Below are 13,808 nucleotides of genomic sequence, written 5' to 3' on the forward strand. Positions count from 1 at the left end.
GTGATTTCTGCTGAGGTGACACTCATATAGAGCTTCTCAGAAAAAACGTTATAATTCTATTGGTTGGATTTTTTGAATTTTTCTTTTTCATTTATTTTAATCAATCTCTTATGTAGACAAGCCCAAAACTATTGTCGATTTCGTTAACCCCATATATAACTAGGGGATAATAATTATCGATTTAGTTTAGCCTTGGGTACCCGTTCGGGTTCGGGTCGGATATTTCAGATTTTCGGGTATTTCGGTATAGAGGTGTAGAACCCGTTCGGGTATTTCTGTACTTCGGGTCGAGTCCGGGTATTTTAAGTTCGGATTCGGTTATTTCGGATCTGGTTCGGATATTTAGATTTTGAAAAAAAAAATTAAAATTTTCATTTCTCAAGTTTCTTATATTTAAAAATATAACTTTCAGTTAACTAATTTTTTATTTTTAATAAATTGAATAGTTAATAGATTTGGACATAACATTTTAAAACTAAAAAGACATTAATTTAGTTATTTTTTAAAAATTTCGGATGTAACTTTTTGTTAATTTTTTAAATAAAAAACTTGACATGCATTTTAAGTGAGTAGCAAATCATTTTTTTCGTAATTGTATGTATATCATATGAACTTAAAGTATGTGTAGTATCAATATAAATATTTTATATAAAATGAGAGATGTAAACTAAAAATATAAGGTTAATTATACATATGTTCGGTTATCTTCGGATATCCATTCGGGTTCGGGTATTATCCGTTCGGGTTCGGGTATCCAATCTCTCCTTATTCAATACCCGTTCGGGTATTTTGCTACTTCGGTTCGGATTTCAGTTAGGGTTTTTCGGATCGAATTCGGGTGCCACTTCGGATATCGGGTAAAGTGTCCACCCCTACTAATTAGGTTGTTTGTTTTTAATAACTTACCTTTCTAATATGGATTACTTGCGCAAGTTGAAATCATTAAATATGCAAATAACTTATTGACAAAATTTGTTTTTAATAACTTACCTTTCTAATATAGATTACTTGCGCAAGTTGAAATCATTAAATATGCAAATCACTTATTCACAATATGGATTACTTGCGCAAGTTGAATACATTAAATTTTATCGATTTAGTTTACCCTTGGGCAAGATTTAGAATTAAGGCAAATATTAAAAACTTTCCTTATCATTCAAACGGTAAACTTGCGCATGTTGATATCATATTTATTATATTGCTTACAAAATATTTTAATGTTTCTAATTAGGTTGTTTGTTTTTAATAACTTACCTTTCTAATATGGATTACTTGAGCAAGTTAAAATCATATCATATGCAAATCATTTTTTGACAATACACATTTAATATATTTCTTTAAACGATTTTATTATTTATTGTGCAAAATAGTAAAATAATTAATATGAGAAATAAATCGACTGTATATATATAGGAGACACCTAAGGTCTTAAAATACAAACATTATCTTTTCATTCTTTAAAGTATTATTCACAAATCTCTCCTCTCATACTATTAAGGTATTACGACAATGATGCTTGTGTGCTAAGAAAAATGTGTTTAGACGCAAATGCTCCTCATCTTTAGAACCCTGAACTCAACTCTTTGTGTCTTGTCTCCAAAAAGCATGTCTGGTCTATCTTTCCCATGTGTTGAATACTGGTAACGACAATATGGTCTTACTTTTTTTATATGTAGACCAGGTCGTGAGAGTGATAGTGATCCAGAAAACCTTGATTGAACATACTGAGAAGCTTCGCCAAATTAAAGCAGTTCTTGAAGAGGTTCTTTAGTACTTTCTCTCTCTTTGTTGAATATTGTCCAGGAAAGTATTACATAGTATCATTTAGTAATACTATCTTATATCATTTTTTTTTTGTTGAATATACTATCTTATAAGTAAGCTACCATTATGCATTTTTTATTTAATTCATGAGGTCATTTTCTCACAGCAGAAAACTTTTTGGAATGGTGCAGGGAGGAAATTTCTCAGGGATATACAGGAAGGTTCAACTAAAGCGGCTGAAGTGGGATGGTGAAGGCGAAGAATAAAGACCTGTAGAGGCCCTTATGATTCTTAAATACGGCGGTGTTATAACTCACGCTGGTAGAAAACAGGTGTTTACATACTCTACCATTTAATTTGTCATTGTTATATATATATATATATATATATATATATATATATATATATATATGTTTTCCAAATATGGAAAAATTGTTTAACTTATTGACGTTTAACATCACTTGCCATATAATCTAACGAATATTACAAATAACAATCTATGGAAATTATTCTCGAAATTATTGAAAGACTAATAATATTTTATTTATTACTTTTAATATTTATAACCTATAAAATAAAATGAACGAAATTTTATATAAGATAATTATAATAATTTTATCCTCTACTTGATGAACTTTGTTCGAATATAATTATATAATAACTATTTTAAATATTACAAAATCCAAAAATGTTTATTAATATTATTTTTTTAATTATTTATCGTTGTTTAAAGAATAAATTTATCATAATTTTAAAAAAATTTATAAAATGCTTACAAAATGCAAGGCAAAGTTGCACTTTCAAGAGTTAAATCGAGATCTGGATTAAAAATCCTAATAACTGGTAAAGAAGGGAAGCCGAAGACAAAAACATTGAATGTTGTCTACAAACAAATTTTTCAGAATATTCCGTAGTCACGGTACGTAATTTTAATCTACTTTTTTTCAAATACAAATTTTAAAATATATAAACTGTTACAATTATTTATTTTTTGTATTTGCCAGATGGGTTGTGATGAGTTAGGAGACCGATGACGGTATGTCAATTTAATATTATTTCATGTTCAATAAAATTTAGAAATTTATAAATCTATCAAATAATGTTAATCCGTCAAATTGCTTACAAAATTTATTTAATTTTTTGCACGTTTCTAATTGAATTTGCTTTCTTTATCGAGAAATGTACTTCATAATTTATATTATTTATGAATAATATTTTGATTTTTTTTATATTTTCTTTTAATATGTCTACATAAATGTTTGTTTATTATTTATGAAAAAATAATATTATTCACCTAAATAAAGAATTACGACACATATACAATCATTCTATACATTAAAAGAGAAGTCACTTTAGTGACTTCTGCTGACATGGCACTAATATAGAGCTTCTCAGAAAAATTGTTATAATTCTATTGGTCGATTTTTTTGAATTTTATTTTTCATTTATTTTAATCAATCGCTTATGTAGACAAGCCCAAAACTATTGTCGATTTCGTTAAGCCATATATAGCTAGGGGATAATAATTATCGATTTAGTTTAACATTGGGCAAAATTTAGAACTAAGACAAATATTAAAAACTTTTCTTATTATTCAAACAGTAAACTTGCGCATGTTGATATCATATTAATTACATTTGCTTAGAAAATATTATAATGTTTCTAAGTAGTAGGGGTGGGCGTTCGGGTTCGGGTCAGGTATTTTGGATTTTCGAGTATTTCGGTATAGAAGTGTAGAACCCGTTCGGGTATATCTGTACTTCGGGTCGGGTTCAAGTATTTTTAGTTCGGATTTGGTTATTTCAGATCGGATTCAGATATTTAGATTTTGAAAAAAAAAATTAAAATTTTCATTTCTCAAGTTTCTTATATTTAAAAATATAACTTTCAGTTAACTAATTTTTATTTTTAATAGATTGAATGGTTAATAGATTTAGACATAAAAATTTAAAACTAAAAAGGTATTAATTTAGTTATTTTTTTAAAAAAATTGGATGTAATTTTTTGTTAATTTTTTAAATAAAAAACTTGACATGCATTTTCGGATCGGGTTCGGATGCCACTTCGGATATCGGGTAAAGTGCCAACCCCTACTAATTAGGTTGTTTGTTTTTAATAACTTACCTTTCTAATATAGATTACTTGCACAAGTTGAAATCATTAAATATGCAAATAACCTATTGACAAAATTTATTTTTTATAACTTACCTTTCTAATATGGATTACTTGCGCAAGTTGAAATCATTAAATATGCAAATCACTTATTCACAATATGGATTACTTACGCAAGTTGAAATCATTAAAAACTTTCCTTATTATTCAAACGGTAACTTCCGCATGTTGATATCATATTTATTACATTGCTTACAAAATATTTTAATGTTTCTAATTATGTTGTTTGTTTTTAATAACTTACCTTTCTAATATGGATTACTTGCGCAAGTTAAAATCATATCATATGCAAATCATTTTTTGACAATACACATTTAATATCTTTCTTTAAACGATTTCATTATTTATTGTGCAAAATATTGTGCATCATTAATATGAAAAATAAATCGACTGTATATATATATGAGACACCCAAGGTCTTAAAATACAAACATTCTCTTTTCATTCTTTAAAGTATTATTCACAAATCTCTCCTCTCATACTATTAAGGTATTATGACGATGCTGCTTGTGTGCTAAGAAAAATGTGTTTAGACGCAAAGGCTCCTCATCTTTCATTGACTCTGCCACCCACTTTGCCTTGGAAGTATTATATGCTACTTGATGAATCGACTCTGCCACCCACTTTCATCGACTCTGCCACCCACTTTACCTTGGAAGTATTATAGAAAGATTAATAATATTTTATTTATTACTTTTAATATTTATAAACTATAAAATATAATGAACGAAATTTTATATAAGATAATTATAATAGTTTTATACTCTACTTGATGAATTATGTTCGAATATAATTGTATAATAACTATTTTAAATATTACAAAATCCAAAAATGTTTATTAATATTATTTTTAAATTATTTATCGTTGTTTAAAGAATAAATTTATCATAATTTTAAAATAATTTATAAAATGCTTATAAAATGCAAGGCAAAGTTTCACTTTCAAGAGTTAAGTCGAGATCTAGATTAAAAATTCTAATAACTGGTAAAGAAGGGAAGCCGCAGACAAAAATATTGAATGTTGTCTACAAACAAGTTTTTCAGAATATTTCGTAGTCACGGTACGTAATTTTAATCTACTTATTTTTTTTAAATACAAATTTTAAAATGAATAAACTGTTGCAATTATTTATTTTTTGTATTTGCTAGATGGGTTGTGATGAGTTAGGAGACCGATGACGGTAAGTCAATTTAATATTATTTCATGTTCAATAAAATTTAGAAATTTATAAATCTATCAAATAATGTTAACCCGTCAAATTTCTTACAAAATTTATTTAATTTTTTTGCAAGTTTCTTATTGAATTTGCTTTCTTTATCGAGAAATGTACTTCATAATTTATATTATTTATGGATAATATTTTAATTTTTGTTATATTTTCTTTTAATATGTCTACATAAATGTTTTTTTTATTATTTATGGAAAAATAATATTATTCACCTAAAATAAAGAATTACGAAACATATACAATACAATTCTAATTAATGATAATATAAAATCTGTTACTTCTAAAACTATACACTATTTATTCCATTTTTTGAATGAAAGTATCTTCGTAAACACACAAAATATTTTGTGACGTTGCAATTATACATACACACAATATCTGCCTCTTCATACTGGCGTTACTGTGTTCCTTCTCGTGAGGTACGGGCCGAGAAAGAACACATGATGCGGACCGATCATGTTCTTATGCCCGCACAGGGTGCGGACCGGTCACCTAGTAATTAATAAATTCAAAGACAGCAAAGAATTAACGAGTAAGATAAGTCCAGTTTATATCATACATTCATCTATCTTACAAACTAACAATGTTATAACCTAAAACATAAGCAAGCAATACTTGAGCATATACTCATAAATTTCCCAAATACAAAATAAAAAAATGCCTAATAAGAATGTGATTTTTTAACAAAATGAATATTTTTTTCTTTCTTTTACGAACAATCGAATGAAAAACAGAGTAAAATGTCTGATCGTATGATGATTTAGAGCTCATCATGGGATTGACTTGAAGACCAACATGATGATGATGAGCTAAGACTCTCGAGCCAGACTTCATCAGCAAGAAGTGTGTTGGAGTCATTGTTTCTATGCCACGACCAATGTGCTCGTTTTCCGTCTATAACCTTCAATCTCCCATGTCCAAAACTCGATTCGCGGAATACCGATAATGGCGAAGGAGGTTTCTTAAACCTGTAATTCGAGTGAAAAATGTGGAAATTAAGAACCATAAAAAGAACAAGAGTCTTGAGTTTAGATTAAATGATAAAAGGTGACATACGAAGTAGCAAGGCCTTCTCGGTTGCCTCCGTCACCAATGGTTATGTGTATTGGTCCACATTGATCAGCCTTGTTGTTATATACCCGCTTCTGCATCAATCAGAATTCGCCATCAATATAAGTAACAATAATTATCTTTGTTTGAAAAATGAAGATGGGTACTTACGAAACGTTCGTAGGCATGAACATGGCCGGCAAAAACGACGTCCACACGAGCATTAAATAGCAAAGACTCCATAGCTTCCCTCATGCTCTCTCCTTCACCTTCATGCGCTTCGTTCGTGTTGTACCAAGGCGCGTGCAGCAACACTATCACCCACGGTGTCGTTTTCCGGTCAACCTTTTGAAATGATATTAAAAAAAATAATTAACAAAAAATCTAATTCTTAAGAATTGATAGAAAAGTTTGAAATAATGTGAATTTAGGCAATGTATTCTTTTCACTAGTTTATAAAATATGATGTTTTGTTATTTTACAAACATTTTAAAAGTAAAATAATATATATTTATCAATTTCAATTGGATATAATCTTAAATAATTACTATGATTTGAATGATTCATTACGTTGGTTAAATAAAAAATTTACCTGAAAGACGATAAACTATTTTTTGATCCAGATATAACTTTTGAAAAGATTTTTTTTGTGAAAGTGATGAAATGATTGTATACTAAACATTGCATAATCCCGCAACTAACCTTTGCTAAATCGGCTTGGAGCCACTGATACTGATCGGAATCACAATCAAAGTCGGTGTAAGAACCAAGCATAACCGTGTGGACACCAGCGACATCAAAAGAGTAGTAAAGGTTGGACTCAGAGAGGCTCTCAGTGTAAGGCATGAGCCACCGGGAATTGTATGACTTGAAGGTTGTGTGTTCAATGATTGGGAAGAATTCAATCTCGTGGTTTCCCTGAGTAACCATCCAAGGACGCTTGCTCGCGAGTGGCTCCACCAGGCGACCAAAGGAGTCCCAAAGTGGTTGATTAGTGTCAGCGTAGGAGAGATCGCCAGGAAGTAGAAAAACGTCGTAGTCTTGGCTCTTTATCTGAGCTAGTGTTGCTGCTGTCCATTCGGTTTGGCCTAGATCGCCTTTAATTTGACATAAAAACCGGTAATTCATAAGTACATATGAACATTTGGTCCTTAACCGGTATGAACAGAAACACAACGTATATAATAGACAAATAGCGGGTGGAAGTACGTAGATCAACGATAATCCAAACACAACTCGTCGTGGACTGAGTGTTTTCTAAGCTTTAGATTCAATTCAAATAACTATTTGTATCCATGAATTTTCTTGTTTTTCTACATGGACCTGAATATGTGTATCTACAAAAAGTTATATGCTTATATATATATATATATATATAGGTCATTCGGTCAAATATTAAATTATAAATATTAATATATGTTGATAAAAACTAATCTATTAATTATAGATTACAAACTTATATATATATATATATATATTGATTAGGAAAACAAACTGGTTTAATTAGTGGATATACCATTAAACCATATTTTGGAATTAAAGCCAACCCATACACATATAAGCTTTTAACACCCCTAAAACATACATAGCCATACAGACGTGTGACTTTTAAAAGCAGTCACACCGAAAAAGCTGAGGGAATGCCAAACATATATATTCTTGCACGGTTTTGTGTTATAACGTGAGGCTCATAAATTTGAATTTTTTTAAAACTTAGTCAAAACTCAAAACTCTTTGAGTTTCAAATGTTTGGCTATACTATTTATATACATCATATTTACCGGTTGTGCTATCGTTGTGCAATTAATGTCCCCAGTTCCAAAATAACCAACATAAAACTCGTAAAATGAGTTTAGGGAACGTACCAACTATGGCAAATTCTACCGGAAAAGATGAGGGAGGAGTCTTGAAAGAAAACTCAGGACCGTTGCAGCCGCACATGTAATAGTAAGTTGTATTGGGTTCTAGAGGTCCGATCTTGACGTGGTGGATCTTGCCCGAACGGTAGAAGAAGTATTTGTAAGAAATGGATTCTCCGGTGTTTTTTCTATCGTACTTTCCCGGTTGCTTACCATATTCCACCACTGATTCCACCTTCTTGTCTTCCGTTATGTATGTTACTCTCATGTGGTCCTTACCCGCAAGTGATACATGCACCTTTTATTTAACAAACATTTAACAACACCAACACAAGCCTTTAGAAACAAGATTTAAAAGGGAAATTTATGTCATCAATAAAAGCAAGAAATAAAGAAAACATTTGACTTTTTTTCTGTAAGAACATGAGATTAATTAATCAAGACGACAAAAGAGACAACAAATCGAAAATAAGTACCATCTTGTGTTGCACAAAGTTGAGATTTAATCCAAGAAAATGAGATAATGTAGAGTTATAAAAATATGCAATGAAATATTCAACAACATAATGGGTTTTGTACCTTCATAATTACTAATATATATATCTGTGATGCTTGAAGAACATAACATAGATTTGAGTAAGGGAATCAATCTACCAAAACTCAAATACATTGATGTTAATTAACTATATATCTCACATTCCACATAAAACCAAGAATGAAAATCTTAGGAATTGCTAACACAGAAAATGCTTTGAACTAAACATGCATGCATTATATGAAGCATGTTTAGAAAACGAGTTTAATCAAAGAACCTGTTGTGGATCGGATTTGGAGCGGTCATGAGGGACAAAGACAATGGGACGAGGGGGCTCCCGGCTGAGTTCCGGGACATCGGCTTGAGACAAGAACGGACAAAGAAACAAAAAAGTAAAACTAAGAAAGAGACTAAAATTTTTCATCTTGTTGTCTAAAGAGTTAAAGTTTGGTGAAGAAGACATAATTGTTATTGAAGAGATCGGTGGATGAATTCAGGTGTGTTACTACTTTATACATCTCTTTAGCCATCGCGTCAAGTTACTTCATTTCCTTTTATAAAGTCTTTTTAAAAATCATATATACGTTTTGTTAGTTTTGCTTGCAGCTTCCTTTATCTTTCCATCAATTAACGAAAAATAGTTATAAAAGTCAATGCTTGAATTGTTTAATTATGAGGTTTCCGTAACCTTAAAGAACTAGACCTAAAGGAAGTAATAAAGAATGAGACGTTTAACATGACAATTTAAATATTCCCTTTAAATACAGCATTGTCCAGAACTCCATATATTCGTATATATCTGTATGAAAAACGAAATTTTTACTTCCTAAGACACTTTGTGTCTTATGAATTACATAAAGAAGCACTTCCTGCTGGTAAGGCACTTTATGTGTGGTTATTGTCTTTCATGCCCTCAATATTGACCACACCATGGTAAAGCTAACCAGAAACACCTAACCATGATTTTATTTTTATAATGTTTATCAACAATTGATTGTTCTGTTGATTTATGAGTTCTCGAAAACCAACATATTTCTCTCTCCAACTTTACATTTTGAAATTCAGATCTACTTTCCCAAATTTGACAGTTCCTTCTTCGTTTATCAACCCTAATTGAGTGAACCCTCTTCTTTTTCATCTTTAATTTCTCCATAGAACACCAAGAATCCAGAGACCTCGCCGCGAGTTTGATTGTGTAATCTCGTTTCCACCTTTTCTTATCTCATCATCTTTCACCTCCATTCTTTGCCGCCCACTTTCAGAAATGTATCTAACCATGACAAAATCAAAGAAGAAAGGGAAGATATCCGAGCAACCAACTCCACCGGAAAACGATATCGGAGGTTTTGTCTTCATTTTATTAATTTTTTTTTTTGAATTATGGTTCTTAGATCTAAAAAATATTTTCGATGTAATCACCGTACCTTTTTCTAAATATAGGTACACTTCAATTGTTTGACAAAAAAAAAAAGGTACACTTCAATCGGACCTCCGTCTCCCGATCTGGGATTGTGGTAGAGTCGCTTAGGAGATGTGAGTTCCTACGAGACTAGTTCCGATAACAATGGTGGTGGATACTGTAAAGATGGGAGACGTGAGGGTGAGGGATACAAAAGTGGAGGCCATGGTAGAGGTGGCGGTGGATAAAACAAACATGTTCAAGGTGTATTTTTAGGATTGAATATCCATGTCCACACACATTTGTTCACCAAAGTGGCTTACACAAAATACATGTACATAAAAACTACACGGTATGCATAAAGTACTTGTCCACAGATACTAAGAAATTATGTAATATGATTAGGAATATAAGAACTTGTCCAAGAAAACACATCCATGAAACTTAGTTCATGAAACCTCATCCACGAAAATTTTAAAGATATTTTCTATATTTTTTATCAATCCATGTCCACATCTTTTTATGTTCACGTATTTTTCTTACATGTTCACAATTTTGCATCCACACTTTTTATGTCCATACATTTTTTTATATAATTGTTGAAATATATAAAATATATATATGAAAATGGATGTTAAAATATAGAAAAAACAAATTATAATTTATTGTAATAATTATACTTTCTTCAAATGTCTTAAACTCTGAGAAAAAAAAAATAAAAACACAAGAACTTTGCAAAAAGAACAAAGAAAAAGTTAGAGAAAAAATAAATAAAATAAAAAAATGTAACTATCCTCTAGTTTCTCTTAACCAAGCGTGAGGGAGTACTGCTGTAAAACCACAAGGGGTAGAAGAGGACAATGTGTCCCTCAAGTGGGAAGTGCTTTATCTTGTCAAAAAAGAGAACAATGTGTCTGATGATGTAACGCACTCATGAAAAACGTATCGACAGTAGCAAATTATTCTGTAACATATCGCTGGCCGTAATTAATTAGCCGAAGTGTTTATTGTGAACAATTAACATATGTTTAATTTGTGTTTAATTATACACCATTGAAGAGAAAAAGGTATCAATTAAGATGTATGATTGAATTTAAAGTGATTGAGTTTAAAGATCACTAGTTATGTAGTGATATAAGTACTAATAGAATAATAGTACAAAAGAGAGAAAGATGAAGAAAGGGGACCATGTTTGAGTTCCTAACGTCGACAGGTGAGTGATAGAGCAAGAAGCCTCAAGACCACACACATATGCGAATGATATGGTTCCATTCAACATAAATCGTTGTACTATTAGACTTTACTATAATGTTTTTGTATCTGGCCGACATTAAACCTTAATTTGCTGGATAATCGTGTATGAACACGGCACATCAAATTTTCATCCAATATTTTTCGTAGCTAACGGCGAGAATATTTATACGAAGGGACGAGCACGTGTCAAACAATGAACAAGAGGAGAAAGAGTAAAACAAGTAATCTGATCTGATGGAACGTGAGAAGATGTAGAACGCGAATTATGTCATGTGGCCACGTTGCTTAGATAATATGGTACAAACGGATATGCTTTATGGATCTTTCCCAAGTCCAAATCAAAAATATGAATAAATTGATCCATGTGTTACGTATTCTAGATAAGCCGTGTACGGACGTTGGAATCAAAAATAGCATATGCCATTGTTTCACTCCACATCCGTTTCTACAACTCTTTGACTTAATCTATTCAATTACACTATTTTCATATTTCTAAACATACTGACATACAATATTCATTTTGTTCTTACTACGGAACTACTAAAATGTTAAAAGCTTTGGCAAATTTAAAACTTCTTCCTACAACTACTAGTCTATAATGTCTATTGGCTGACTATTGCGATGTAGAATGCCATATTTCCTATGATGCAATGGTTCATCTTGGCAATCTGAGAATTTACAGGCCCATTAAATTATTTATAACCCAAACTATTAGATATCAACCCGAAATGAGACGTTACAAGCCCAATACTTTCTTATGTGAAAATTGAAAATTCTAAGCCTACACCCGTTTTAGTTATAAAATTAATGAATGTCAAAGCATTTTTATAAAGCTTTAATGGTGTGGACTATGTATATCTGAGTTTTACTGAGCTTAATTAAGAGCATAGAATAAGATAGGTTAATATTATAATTTTTTGCACTCTTTATTTGCAGTCTTCTTTTGATAAACGGGTAGGGAACCATTGGCTTTGCACATGAACACAATGGCGGAAAGGTAAAGTTTTGGTAATGAACATAAACGTCACTGGCCTGCCTAGATGGAGACTGCGGCTTCTGTAACTATGCTGGAACTTAAAAGAAGAAATGTCTTAGTAACTGTGGCCAATCTTCTCAAAGATAGTGAGAAAAACAAAAACTTGTCTATCATGTTCTTATTCCTCTTTTTACTTGCTCTAAATATTAGTCACGTAATTGATATGTTAAGAATAGACTTAGGTTCACTTCTTACGGTAAACTTTTAAATTCACCTCATCTTTTTAAACCAATTAAAGTGACACATAAATTATTAATTAAAAAACATTAAATTAAATAAAAAATTACTACAAAAAATATCAACGCTAATTTTAACGACGCTATTAAATTCTAAACCCCATACCCGAAATTCTAAACCCAAATACAAACCTTTAAACCCAAACCCTATACCCTAAACCTTAATTTTATAATCTAAACCCAAATTATATACCCTAAACCCAAAAACTAGACTATAAACCTAAACTTTATATCCTAAACCCAAGTCCTAGACCCTAAACCTAAACCGTAAACCTTAAACCCAAATTATATACCCTAAATCTAAAACCTTAACCATAAATCCAAACGTAAATCCTAAACCCAAACCGTAAATCTTAAATTCAAAACCTATACCCTAAACCCAAATCCTAGACCCAAAACCCAAACGGTAAACCCTAAACCCAAACTCCAAACTTAGATATTATATGGTTTGCGTTAAGGTTTACGGTTTGGGTTTAGGGTCTAAGACTTGGGTTTAGGATATAGGGTTTAGGTTTATAGTCTATTTTTTGAGTTTAAGGTATATACTTTGGGTTTAGGATCTAGGATTAGGTTTAGGGTATAGAGTTTGGATTTAGGGGTTTGGATTTAGAATTTAGGGTATAGAATTTAGAATTTAAGATTTAGGGTTTAGGGTTTCGCTTACGGTGTAGCTTTTTTATTTTTTTAGCTATTCGTTATTTAATTTAATATTTTTTAATGAATAATCTATGTGACACTTTAATTGATTTTTAAGAGTGAGATGAATTTAAAAGTTCACCCTAGGGGGTGAACCTAAGTTTTGTTCATATATTAGCGGGTTCTCTTTTATGACCAGGTACCATGTGCCCCGTTCATGACTAAAGACATATATGAGAACCTTCTAAGGCTCTGAATGGTAACTGTGGTTTGAGCGGTGCGGAACAAGCGGTTTAACTGCGGTGCGGTTTTAACAGTTATAAAAACGTATAGATATATGGTATATGTAGAGATTTTTGTTACTGTTAACTGCGGTGCGGGGCGGTTCATAACATTCGAAACCTAATTGTGTTTGAGGAATGGAGTGGTGATCCAAGTGGGATCTCTCTTGTTAAAAGAATAAACAAATCAAGCTCTTCTTAAATCGGCCGGGTATTTTTGGAATTTGTTTTACCAGTGGTGTGCTTATTTTTTCTGAAACTAATTTTTTTTTTCTCTTTTTTTCTTAAAAGTGATGGAGTGGTGTGCTTATTCTGTGAAGTTAAGATGGTTATGTGCAGTGGTTACACATATGTAGA

The 13,808-nt window shown here is 31.1% G+C and overlaps 1 protein-coding gene across 1 annotated transcript; it reads right to left on the reverse strand.

Annotated features, from left to right (window-relative positions):
• Positions 1 to 5,690: 5,690 nt before the first annotated feature.
• Positions 5,691 to 9,115, reverse strand: LOC106367932 (purple acid phosphatase 22). The gene is made up of 6 exons (XM_013807802.3): positions 8,887 to 9,115; positions 8,081 to 8,372; positions 6,918 to 7,312; positions 6,387 to 6,560; positions 6,222 to 6,310; positions 5,691 to 6,133 (listed from the first exon to the last, which is right to left on the reverse strand). Exons 1-6 carry the CDS (start codon positions 9,070 to 9,072, stop codon positions 5,926 to 5,928), a joined length of 1,344 nt encoding a protein of 447 aa, XP_013663256.2. The 5' UTR covers positions 9,073 to 9,115; the 3' UTR covers positions 5,691 to 5,925.
• Between the last annotated feature and the right edge of the window lie 4,693 nt (positions 9,116 to 13,808).

This window comes from Brassica napus, chromosome A9, assembly GCF_020379485.1.
Source record: "Brassica napus cultivar Da-Ae chromosome A9, Da-Ae, whole genome shotgun sequence".
Taxonomy (NCBI): domain Eukaryota; kingdom Viridiplantae; phylum Streptophyta; class Magnoliopsida; order Brassicales; family Brassicaceae; genus Brassica; species Brassica napus.